At 46.8% G+C, this 13,261-nt stretch overlaps 1 protein-coding gene across 1 annotated transcript; it reads left to right on the top strand.

The window, feature by feature from the left end:
* The first annotated feature begins 7,036 nt into the window (after positions 1 to 7,036).
* LYZL6 (lysozyme like 6) lies at positions 7,037 to 11,149 on the top strand. The gene is made up of 4 exons (XM_049781425.1): positions 7,037 to 7,175; positions 8,085 to 8,243; positions 8,438 to 8,516; positions 11,080 to 11,149. Exons 1-4 carry the CDS (start codon positions 7,037 to 7,039, stop codon positions 11,147 to 11,149), a joined length of 447 nt encoding a protein of 148 aa, XP_049637382.1.
* Positions 11,150 to 13,261: the final 2,112 nt, after the last annotated feature.

The following is a 13,261-nucleotide window of genomic DNA, read 5'->3' as shown; positions in this document are numbered from 1 at the left end:
TTCTTCTGGGGAGTTGGTTCTTTGTCAAGAAAAGGCCCCTCCTGCTCTCAGTCTTAGAGGGACATCAGGAGTCCAGGAAGGCATCCTTCAACAGCTTTCCTCTCTCAAGACCGGAGGCTGTGTCTTGCCATTGCCACCCACACAAAACTATTCTTATCTTCTGCCTCAGTGACAAGTGGCCTGCCCAGCACTGGAGAAGCATCTGGGCAGTCTGACTGCCCTGGGAAAGGCCTCACTTGATGCTGCCGATAATCCTCTGTTCTACCCACTGCTATTTCCAAATAAATCTTCAGTTCTCTGGCTTGCTTTTGCCTTCGAGGTCAGGTCCTTCTCGCCCCCAGATTCAGAAATGAATAGCACCTTTCCCATCTAATTAGAATCACTTTCTAGATGCACCTATCTGAAGGAAAAATGTTTAAGTCTGCAGATGCTTTACGTTGTGGAAGACCATAAATAAGGAACTCTAGCATGAAGCATGGCTTCATCTAGGTGTTCAGTTGGGGCCCCGATGTGTGTATGCATATGTGCATGTATGCACAGGCATGAGACGTGAACATAGATAACCATTGTATGACAATGTACTTCAGAGCACTAAGAACCCTTGACTATCATTTATTATCTGAAGTGGCTTCAGATAATTCTCCTCAGCGCCCTGCCTGACACTATGCATTTGTTTGGTCAAGGCTTTCCTGGAACAGGCAAAAGTTGCTTTCGACCTGGTTCCTGTCCAGATGATGGCTCCAGGAAAGGGGAAGGTTAATAATGCTTTACTGCATCTTGCTACAAATAAAACACCATTGCCCTGCCCATCCTTTGCCCTTTAAAAGGTTTCTGGGGAGTATATCAGAGTAGACCATTTGCCTGTGCATGTGTCAATATGTGGGTTCACTCTCTGCACACCATCATCATCATCATCATTTTCATCATCGATCATCATCATCATCATCTTCATCATCATATCATCAAGTTTGGAACTCGTACCTGCTCAATTCATATGTACATTGAGAAAAGTGGTAGGAGCCCCACATCACACACCTACCCCACAACTACCCAGTAGTCCAGCGACAGTGGCTTTAAACTGGGACAGTCGGAGAGAAATGGCAGCAGACAACAGAGCTGAGACAGCGATCACTAGTCCTGAGAACCACACAACTCTCCTGTCTGTCTGGTCTATGGTTCTAGATTATCTATCTATATCTTTTCCAGATTCTGATATATCTGTCTCTGCCCATGCTTTTTGTACTTGATGAACTCTTTTGTTAATCAAAGGGAACCCAATGATAACCAATTAATCAATACTTTTTTTTTTTTTTTTGGTTTTTGGGTCACACCACCGGCGGTGCTCAGGGGGTTGCTCCTGGCTGTCGCTCAGAAAGTAGCTCCTGGCAGGCACGGGGGGGGAAACCATATGGGACACCGGGATTCCAACCAACCAACCACCTTTGGTCCTGGATCGGCTGCTTGCAAGGCAAACGCTGCTGTACTATCTCTCCGGGCCCCAATTAATCAATACTTATCATGAAACAGGTGGTAGACCAAGGGCTCTCGTCTGCTGTGTAAAGAGCCTGGGACCTCAGATCTGTGCCCTGCTCACCTCAATTCTCTGGCTCCCTTGACTGTCAAACAAGTAGCATCCTTGATGGGGGCTGGAGCGATAGCATAGCAGTAAAGGAGTCTTTGCCCTTGCATGTGGCTAACACAGGCCAGATGGTGGTTCGATCCTGGCCCCCCCACGTGGTCCCTGAGCCTGCCACGAGCGATTTCTGAGCACAAGAGCCAGGAGTAAACCCCTGAGAGCCACTGGGTGTGACCTAAAAGAACAAACAAACAAAAGCAAAAAAAAAAAAGCCAAACAAACAAAAACAAGTAACATCGTTGATACCCACATGCTGAGTACTGCTGCTGAAATGCAACTCCAGGTAGTCTGCACAGAAGTTGTGCTGACCAGGGGCCTGCACTTCCTGGCCCCTTGGTCTTGGCCTGATGGTGTTCCATGTTCTGCGGGTATGCAGGGTACAGACTAGATGCTGGTGGTGTGGTGTTTTTAGGGTGCACACACTGGAGTACTCACGGATCACTTCTGGTGGGATTCAGATGCCAGAGAACAAACCCAGGTCAAGGGGGTACAAGCCAAGCACTCTACCACCCCTATGTACTATCTATCTCTCCAGTCCAGGGACATTCTTTTTTCACTGACTAATACTAATGCTTTGTTCCTGAATCCTACTCCACATGATTTGGGGATGGTTCTGTAACCTTCCAAAGCTTCCGTTTTCTTCCCTATAGATCAGGGCTGATGCTTCTAGAACTGCTAAGAAGGTTAAATGAGGTGATGTGGGGCAATGGGTCTGGCACAGAGTAAATGTTCAATAAATGTTGGTCGCTGTTATTTATAATAAGACTCTTCCTTTCCAGCTCTGACATTCTGTGCTTCCAACTGTAGCATGTAATTAAACTGCAAAGCATCTGGCTTCCTGAGTCGAAAGAACAAGCCTGGAGGAAGGAAAAGGAAGAGAAAGATCCTTCTGGGTTGCCTACTTGTGCTCCAGTCTCAGTGCCAGGCATCACAACGGGGAATGTAGCAAACCGCCAACACCCAATGACTAAACCTGGGGGGTGGGAAAGAGTCACTGATTCCCTGTTTAGCTCAAATACTGGGGGAGATGTGAATAGGCCAAAAGGTGAGAGTTAGATCAGTGCTGTGTTAGGACTGAGCAGATCCCACAGGCCTCCTGCATGGAGAAGCTTCCCGTGCCCACTGTCCAGGTCCGGAAGTGATCTAGGTCACTTCCAGGTTAGAGGTTAGAGCCTTGCAAATACCCAGATGGAGAGGTGACACTGGCTGTCAAGAGAGATGATTGCAATGTGTGGAAGGCACCAGGACAGCAGGGAGGTGTATCCAACGCTGCAAAGCAGGCTGTTAAATTTCTTGGAGTCAAAACAACCTCCCTTTCAATTCAAAATTCAATGTCGAAATTTAACAATGAATTTTTAAGTTTTTTTTTTTTTTGGTGGGGAGGGTGAACCTTCCAAGCACTACTCCTGGGAGTCACACTGGCTATGCTTAATCTCATTCTGTGGGTCTGGCCATTCAGTGCTTGAACCTAGCATCCTAGTACTTCAATGCCTGGGGGGTTACTAGGCTTCCCTCTCTTCCGACCCATGCTAGGTCCCATTAGAGGGCAGAGGGTAACAGTTCTTCTAGCCAGAATCCACCCCAGAGAACTGAAAACCGGTACAATTACAGGGAATGCATGTTTGCAGCAGCTTTGTTTACCTTAGCAAAGAGAAAAACAAACCCACACACTGAGGAGTATCTGTATGAGGGACATTAGCCCTGAGAAGAGCATGGAACTGACATATGCAACGTGGACAATTCTCAATAACATTCTGTCTGGTGCAAGAAGCCAGACGGAAAAGGTCATAAATCATGTGACTCCATTGATAGGAATTACCCAGAACAGGTCAATTCATGAAGAGAGCAGATTGGCGGTTGCCAGGGGCTGGGACAGAAGGGAATGGGGAGCAATTACCTAATGAAAGAAAGGTCCAACAGTTAGAACCCTGAACTCGCCTGTAGTTAGGCAACAGAAATGATCAATTCCCTCTTTATGGCTTAGGCTTTATCTCATTGTTTCTTTTCCACTTACACAGAAGACTCCTGTCTTGATCACTTGATACCCTTCCATAAGCCCAAGTTCTCAAATCAGGAAAATATTTTCATAATCCTACTCTTGATGTTATTAAAAGTACCGGGCATGTACAGTGTGAATATCTTGGAGAACCTTCCACCACACTTTGAAGGTCTGAGATAGGGAAAGGGACAGCTCGTACCACACTAGGCACCAGTTTCCAAAAGAATTACTCTGGGCCAGAGTGATAATACAGTAGGTAGGGTGCTTGCTTTGCACACAGTCCCTGGCACCCAGATGGTCTCCCAAGTGCCACCAGGAGTGATCCTTGATGTAAGTGATCCTAGGTGTAAGCCTGCTAGGTGTGGGTGAATCCTCCAATGAAAAAATTTAAATGAACAGGGGCCGGAGCGATAGCACAGTGGTAAGGCATTTGCCTTGCACGAGGCCAACACAGGACAGACCCCAGTTCGAATCCCAGCATCCCATATGGTCCCCTGAGCCTGTCAGGAGTGACTTCTGAATGGAGTCAGGAGTAATCCCTGAGCACCACTGGGTGTGACCCAAAAACCAAAACGAAAAAAATAAATAAATGAACAGCAAAAGATTTGCTCACTGAAGCCCCCAGGCTTGTTCAGACCCAGTGTCTTTTGGGGTGGGGCACACCCAGTGGTGCTCAGGGGTTACTTCTGGCTCTGAGCTCAGAAACTACTCCTGGTAGTTTCAGAGGACAATGTATAATGCCAGGGATTAAACCCAGATCTGCTGTGTGCAAGGCAAACACCCTCCTGCTGTCCTGTCACTCTGGCCCAATATCTTTTCTGTCTCCATTCTGTAGGGTACATTTATGACCCATATAAGCTGCTTCTCACAAGTTTGGGCCCACAACCTTCCCCCTGTCCTGGGATTTACCTGCATTTCAACCTGAGATGTGTGATTCATCTTTCCCTTCATGGCAAACCTTACCCTCACCTCTTCTCTCTGGAGAAGTCCCTGCTCTTCCCTCTTTTTGTTGGTTTGTTTGGGGGCCACATCTGACAGTGCTTCAGGGTTTACTCCTGGTTCTGAGCTCAGGGATCACTCCTGGGGGGCTTGGGAACCATCTAGGGTGCTGAAGATCAAACCTGGGTCAGCTGTGTGCAAGACAAGTACCCTACCCATTGTACTATGTCTCCTGCCCCTTTCATTTGTTATAATTACAGGGTCCCTTTAGATTTCTAGGTCTCCCAAGTGGCATTTAGTAGTGTCTCTCATGGCATTTCTTGGCCAATCTGACCTGTTGCTCAGTGAAAGGACGTGAGGATATGGGCAGTGTGAGTTCTGGGGTGCCTGGGATCCCCTGGCCACCCACCAGTGCTCAGGAGCCTCCAGAGCTATACCCAGAGCTGTACCCCAGCTTGGGGGAACCCCTGCACTGTCTATATGGCCCCCAAGACACTCTTTTCAAGGCTCTAGCTGGGGCCAGAGACAGTACAGGAACTTGCCTTACATATGGCTAACCCCAGTTAGCCCCACATCTCTAGTCCTGAAAACCTTTAGCAGTTTCCAGCACTGCCAGATATGTTCTCCAGCCCCCCTCTTATGGTAGAACAGGGTGCCCTCTTGGTGTTGAAGGATCAATAAGGAAAAAACTTCGAAATCCCAGCTCTGATCCTGTGAGAAATGAAGGTTTCAGCGCCCACCTCCCAAACTAGGTAGCTCATTCGTAATCTTGTTCTGTGCGTGGCAAATTCACATGTGCCACTGCTGGCCTCTAGTGGCCACTAGATTCATTACACAACGAATGCAGTGGATTCACAATACATAGTCATGATCCCAGAGATTATGATTGCCCGGCCAGATGTGGTCTAACCCCAAATCCAAAAGGAACAAAGTAGGAGAGTTTTCAATGTTTTTTTGTTGTTGTTGTTGTTTTGAATCACATTCTGCGGCATTCGAGGTTTACTCCTGGCTCTGCTTTCGGGCTTGTGGAACCATATGGGATAGATACCAGGGGTCAGCCACATGCAAGACAAACACCCTACTAGCTGTGCTAATACTCCAGCTCCTAAAAATCAATGTTAAAGTGACCAATAATTAGGGCCAGAGACAAAATACAGAGCCTAAGATGCTTGTCCTGCACAGTCCTCTCAGGCTCGACCCTCAGCACCACATAATAGTCCTCTGAGCCCCATCAGGAGTAATCTCTGAGCACAGAATGAGGAATAAACCCTAAGCAGGACTAGATGTGGCTCCCAAATGAAAGGAACAAAAAGGGGAGTTGATTATAGTATAAAGGATAGGACTAAGTTTTCAGTGGCGGACTTAATGCGACCTATTCCTTTGCTGAATTTCAAGGCTGTGTGCCTGAAGCTTATGCATTTTATATGTAATTGTACTTTCATAAACAAAGGGGATTGAGCCAATTTGCATGGGTAGGACCTGAGGATTTCCTGAAGAGTGATGACATCATAGAAGTGGAGTTCCAAAGACAGGGGTCACCAGCACTCCCATGTTCTCCACAACATGGTGAGCTCTGAGCTGGGTGGGATTAGAGCTTATGGTTTATGAGGAAGAGGAGGCTCCAACTCCAAACAGCTTCATCTTACAGTTTCTCACGGAGAACCTCCAGCCAGCTGTGAGCAGGGGTGAGAGAGGGACAGGAGAGAGGTAAGCAACAGAGGAAGAGGTGGGGATGCACTGCTGGAAGTGATGTTGCTTCTAAGGGAACCCCCAGAGGGAACCCCTAGAGAAGAGATGGAGCTCCTCACTTCTTCAGCTACCTCTGGAGGCACTAAATTGGGGGAGAGTGAGGATTATATACTACATATATGGGAAAAAATAATTACTGCTGGGCTGGAGTGATAGCACAGTGGATAGGGCATTTGCTATGTGCTCAGCTAACCTGGGTTCAATCCCCAGCATCCCATGTAGTCCCCCAAGCACTACCTGGAATGATACTTGAGTGCAGAACTAGGAGTAGTGCTTGAGCATTGCTGGGTGTGGACCCCCATAAAAGAACAATACTCTTGCTTGTCTGTAATTCTTATTCTTTTTGTTGGTTTTTTTTGGACCACACTTGGTGATGTTCAGAGCTTACTACTGGCTCTGCACTTCACAGATCACTCCTGGCAGGCTCTGGAGACCATATAGGGTGCCGGGATTAAACCTAGATTGGCCGAATGCAAAGCAAATGCCCTACCCACTGTACTATCACTCCAGCCCCCCCCCCCCCAATTATTTATTCTTTCTTTCCTTTACTCACAGTACTGCCCCATTAAATAGGTGTCAATAAACATTTTATAAATGCATCGTTGGACCTGCAAGGGCCTGGTTGCTCTCCCCAGTTCTCACAGTTTTTCAGACAGCAGGAAGTCACTCTAAGGATCACACACTGCCTGCAGCACCTTCTATCCTCAATGACAATGACAGCGATGCTACTCTTCTTCATAGCCAGTTGTTTTCTGGCCACCCATCAGGCCCATGTGATCTACCGCTGTGACCTGGCCAAGCTGCTGAAGGAGGAGGACTTGGATGGATATGAGGGGTACTCTCTGAGTGACTGTGAGTAGTGGGTGGGTTTGGGGTACTCTAACTGTAATGGATGGGCTTGGGGGTACTCTCTAAGTGACTGTGAGTAGGGTTCCCTGTCCCTACCCACCCTGTTTCTTCCCCTCTTGGTTATGGCATGTCCCCACACAGATTTCAGATGATGAGATAGATAAGCAGAGGTCCTTTCATCAGATTGCTTGCTTTTGAGGGGAAAGAGAAAAGCTATCATCTCATCAATGTACAAACCCTTTCTTATCATTGATAGTGTTCTGCTGCAGGAGGAATCTGGGGAGATGTGATGTGTACCGAACACTGTTCTGGAAGGGGAAGTTAAGAAGGGCTTCTCTGAGGCATTTCTGAAGTATATACTTGGCCCCCCAGCTGTCCGGAGGAGAAGCACTCCAATCAGGGCACAGAGAGTTCTGAGTTTTGGTCCTGTTCTCTGGGAGAAATTTCTCCTTTTCACCCTGGACTTGCACATCAGTCTTTTCTCTGGCTTTGTGGTGGGTGCTGTATTTCAGGTTCTGATAGGGGACCACTGAGTTGAGAAAGTGCCAAGGAGGACTGGAAAGAAAGCACAGTGGTAGGGCATTTGCCTTGAACGCAGCTGACCCAGGACTGATGGTGGTTCGATTCCTGACATCCCATATGGCCCCCGAGCCTGTCAGGAGTGATTTCTGAGCGCAGAGCCAGGAGTAACCACTGAACACTGTTGGGTGTGACCCCAAAACAAAACAAAACAAAATAGAGAAAATGCCAAGGAACAGATGGACAGAAGGGTGTGTGGTTGCACAGATGGATGTATGGGCAAACTGAAGGGTGAAAGCTAGTGAGATGAGACCACTCTTTACTTCCCTTTATCCTCCAGCTCTAATCTCCCTTCTCAAGGCCTCTCTCACTTCCCTCTTTCTCCATGTAAAGGGATCTGCCTGGCTTCTGTGGAAAGTGACTTCAACATATCAAAAGTCAATGAAAATGTAGATGGCAGTTATGACTATGGCATCTTCCAGATCAACAGCCACCACTGGTGCAATGATCACATCAGCCACTCAGAAAACATTTGCCATATTGACTGCAAAGGTTTGACTGGGGCCCCCTGAGGAACAGTTGACGAAGACCAGGCTCTACTCAAAGAACTTCTCTTCCCCTCTTCTCCTCTGAGAAGCTGATCAGAATGGGTGGTGGGTAACAGGCCCCTCTGCTCAGTTGAGAGAGTCTCCATTGACTTTGACTGTCTTCTGTGTCCACACACTGAGCCTTTTTCTCCCTTTCAGACCTGCTCACGACTGATCTCATTGGAGCCATCAATTGTGCCAAAAAGATTTTGTCCAAAGGAGAAGGGATGAGGAACTGGTGAGGAGAATGTTCTAAGACTCAGTAAGATGGTAGAGCCACATGGAGGCTGTGGCACCAGTGCTGCGGACTTTTATCATAATTAGATAAAAGTCCCTGAATCAAACCTTAGTGGGTTTATTTTTCCACTGGGAATCAAGCGGATGCACAAGCGGACGAATATGAAATATGAATTATGAAATATGAAATAAATGAAACCACACAGAATTACATGGTGAAAACAAGTGGCGAGAAAGAGGCCAGAGAGCGTTTATTTCTTGAATCAGGCCTTATATAGATGGATTTTTGGGGGCGTAGCCAGGGAGAAAAGAAAAGGGGATGAACCAATGAGATCAGAGCTAGAATTAGCATATGAAGAGACAGGTAAAGAGAAACCAGATATCTTTAAGGAAATGGGGGGGGGGGAGAGAGAGAGAGAGAGAGAGAGAGAGAGAGGAGAGAGAGAGAGAGAGAGAGGGAGAGAGGAGAGGAGAGGAGGAGAGAGAGAGAGGGAGAGAGAGGAGAGAGAGAGGAGAGAGAGGAGAGAGAGAGGAGAGAGAGAGGAGAGGAGAGGAGAGAGAGAGGAGGAGAGAGAGGAGAGAGAGAGAGAGGAGAGAGAGAGGAGGAGAGAGAGAGGAGAGAGAGAGGAGAGAGGGAGAGAGAGAGGAGAGAGAGAGAGAGGAGAGAGAGAGGAGAGAGAGAGGAGAGAGGAGAGAGAGGAGAGAGAGAGGAGAGAGAGAGAGGAGAGAGAGAGAGAGAGAGAGAGGGAGAGGAGAGGAGAGAGAGAGAGAGAGAGGAGAGAGAGAGAGAGAGAGAGAGAGAGAAGAGAGAGAGATATCACAAAAGAGCTCAGCAGGAGACTTTTGGCGGGCTTTGGTACTGGCATTTCTTTGTCTGTAGGAGAGCTGAGGCTGGATTTCTATAGTGGCCAAATAGAGAAGGATGTAATGTTTACAGCCATGTTGGAATTACTGCCAATGATCTACACAAAGGGTCAAATGATTGACTTCGCTAAGTGGGCCTTTTGGCAAATAATTCTTTTAGAAGAGGAAAGCCCTGCACCAGGGAAGGAAAAGACCACGTCTGGTGCGTGCTTTCCTTAGATGGGATGTAACACACCAGAGGAAGGGGCAGTAGGCAAAAACTGATTTCCAGGGTCTGGAAGAATGTCAGCCGGTATCAGGGCTATCAGCTCTGTTTTTCAAGGCCTAGGATTTTCTGGTTCTTTCTCAGATATTGTGGAGCCAACCTGGGTTGCTTCAATAATTGACTTGCTGAGCTAGCAGAGGGAATGACTCTTGACAACATAAGATATCTCGGAGAACCCAAATAAAGGACTAGGGGTGGATCTCAGGAAGCAAATGGAAACATCTAGAAAATATTCCCAAGTTTGCTGTGAATCTGGCTCTACAGTGCCTCCTACATACTGGCTTTCTCTTCTCCCAGGGAATGGACCCCTCAAGTTCAGGCACTAATGTCTTATGCAGCCATATGAATGGCTCCATTCCAGGCCAAGGGTCTGGGACACAAAGTCTGCTGGTTCACCTCTTGGTTTCAGGATTAGAGACATGGGAGCAATTACACAAATGTGTCTGGCCCTGATGCCCTCTCCTCACAGCTGGCAGCAAAATTTTTAATAGAAAAAGAAATGCCTTGCTCACTAGAGGGGTTGACAGTCCCAAACAGCTCAGCGATGATGGGTGTTGAGATGGTTACTGAACTTCTCTGAGCTTCATGATGAACAGATAAGAAAACGCTTAGGACTGACCCTTTCCAGAGAGAATGGAGGGGGGGAGGGCAGTGCCAACATTTTGCTTTGGTTTGGGTCACATCCAGTGGTGCTCCTGGCTCTACTCAAGGATCACTTCTTTGTTGTTGTTGTTGTTGTTGTTGTTCTTTTTGGGCCGCACCCAGTGGCACTCAGGGGTTACTCTTGGCTCTGCACTCAGAAATTGCTTCTGGCAGGCTCTGGAGCCCAGATAGGATGTCGGAAATCAAACCCGGGTCTATCCCAATTCGGCTGCATGCAAGACAAGTGCAATCTCTCCGGTCCCTCACTGATCACTTCTGGTGGGATCAAGGATCTAACCTATATCGGCCAGTTGAAAGCAAGTGCCTTATACATTACTACCACTTTGACCCTTAACATTTTTCAGCCCAGGGGCCAGAGTGATAGTACAGTGATAGGGCATTTGCCTTGCATGCTGCTGACCCAGGACAGGTCCAGATTCGATTTCTAGCATCTCATATGGTCCCCTGAGCCTGCCAGGAGCAATTTCTGAGTGCAGAGCTAGGAGTAATCCCTGAGCACCTATGGATGTGGCCAAAAAACAAAACAAAACAACTAAACAAACAAGTCATTTATCAGCCCTGGCAACAAGGGAGAAAACTGAAAACGTAGAAACACCAAGCTAGGTGAGGGGAAGAGAAAAGGCCACACAGATAAGAGAAATTGAAAGGAAGTGTCAGGGTCACAGGAGAGCAGAGTAGACATCCATGAAGGGAACCCCAGGACTAGCTGAAGGGGTGTTATGGGGCATTGGGTGAGGGGTGTGTAGAAACTGAAATCTGTTTCTCTCCACAGGGCAAGGTGGAAGCTGCACTGTGAGGGCCGGCCACTCTCCTACTGGATAACAGGCTGTCGCCTGAAATGAAGCCCTGAGGGAAGCAGGCTTCTGTGGGGTTTTCCAGAACTCTCTCTCTACATGAAAATTTATTTATTTCATCCTTTTGCCTTCACTACATACCATTTTTCTTCCCTTCCCCTCACAAGCCTCAGGACTAAGTGGGTTCTCTCCTAGGGCTACCCCTTGTTCCTATGCAAGTCCAGCCTTATGACTTATGACTATTTTTTGTAAACCCAAGGGGACCACGATCAAGTTTTGATAATTTTGGGGATTAGTAAAGCATTCCTTGTGGGAAGAATGTGTTCACATTTCCCTGATTTAATTTGAGTCCTAATGTAACAGGAGTTTGAGATACTAGAAAGAAGATAATACCTATTGTCTGAGACATATGCATGATCAAGCAGAGACATGTGTGGATATTTTCTTTTCTTTTCTTCTTTTTTTTTTTTTTTTGGTTTTTGGGCCACACCCAGCGGTGCTCAGGGGTTACTCCTGGCTGTCTGCTCAGAAATAGCTCCTGACAGGCAGGGGGGACCATATGGGACACCAGGATTCGAACCAACCACCTTTGGTCCTGGATCAGCTGCTTGCAAGGCAAACACCGTTGTGCTATCTCTCCGGGCCCGTGTGTGGATATTTTCAAAGGAATACTATGAGGGACAATGAAATCTATAATCACTGTCTTGAAACAATATCAGGCTTCGGGGCCAGCAAGGTGGCGCTAGAGATAAGGTGTCTGTTTGCCCTGCAAGCGCTAGCCAAGGAAGGACCGCGGTTTGATCCCTCCGCGTCTCATATGGTTCCCCCAAGCCAGAGGCAATTTCTGAGCTCTTAGCCAGGAGTAACCCCTGAGCATCAAACAGGTGTGGCCCGAAAAAAATATATATATCTATATCTATCTATCTATCTATCTATCTATCTATCTATCTATCTATCTCAAGCTTCAAAGCCAATTGCTTTTTTTGTTTGTTTGTTTGTTTGTTTTTGGGTCACACCCGGCATCACTCAGGGGTTACTCCTGGTTCCACAATCAGAAATCCTCCTGGCAGGCTTGGGGACCATATAGGATGTCGGTATTCAAACCAATGACCTTCTGCATTAAAGGCAAACACCTTACCTTCATGCTATCTCTCTGTCCCCTATTCTTTGTTTTGTTTTGGAAGGAAGGCATTTTGGACCTCACCTGTAGGTACTCTGATGCCATTTTTGTGCGTTTCCTCAGGAATGACCCCTAACAGAGTTGGGAGCACACACTCAGAGACATCAAACAAAAATGGGAACATCAATGGTTAGAGATGATCCTTTTTAAATTGAGTTTGGGGAGGCAGAGCAATAGCACAGTGGTTAGGGCATTTGCCTTGCATGTGGCAAACCCGGGTTTGATTCTCACCATCTCATATGATTCCCTGAGGCCTGCCAGGAGTAATTCCTGAGTGCAGAGCCAGGAGCAACCTCTGAGCCCCACTGGATGGGTCCAAAACACCCCCCAAAAGGAGCTGGGGGCCTCAACATTTTTAATATTTTATATGCTGTGCCAAGAATCAAAGCTGCGTTGGTCACATGCAAAGCAATCACCTTACACTCTGTCCTATCTCTTGGGTCCAGAATCTAACTTACTTAGAAGGTGCTGATATGGGGTAGAACTTGCTTAAGGATAATATAAGGACAATTTTCAGAAAGAATAGATGGAGATGTGTCCTCGTAGCAGCCACCAGTCCTGATAAAACTGGGATGTGCCTTGAACCATTCATGTTCCTACTTCTGAATTTTAACACTCCAGTTACAAAATGAGAAATGATTATAAATTGTTTTCAAATTTCTGGATTTCCAGCCCAGTAAAACCTCAACAACTATAAAAATAAGACCATAATAAAAGATTCCCCCCCCTTTTTTTAAATGTAAGCCCTACATAAGGGGATAAATGAAAACATTCTATCTGGGGACCGGAGAGATAGCACAGCAGTAGGGTTTACACGTAGTCAACCTGGGACGTTCAGGGCATCAACGTCCTATATGCCAGGTGTGGCCAAAAAAAAAAAAATTCTATCTACCTCTCTTTATAAAACAATTCTTAGCATCAAAGTTATAGAACCAGCATACTTGAATAATGGAATCAATTTTTGTCTCAAAAAAAGAATA

The sequence above is a fragment of the Suncus etruscus genome, chromosome 1 (genome assembly GCF_024139225.1).
Source record: "Suncus etruscus isolate mSunEtr1 chromosome 1, mSunEtr1.pri.cur, whole genome shotgun sequence".
NCBI lineage: Eukaryota > Metazoa > Chordata > Mammalia > Eulipotyphla > Soricidae > Suncus > Suncus etruscus.
This window is presented reverse-complemented; position numbering and strand designations above follow the sequence as displayed.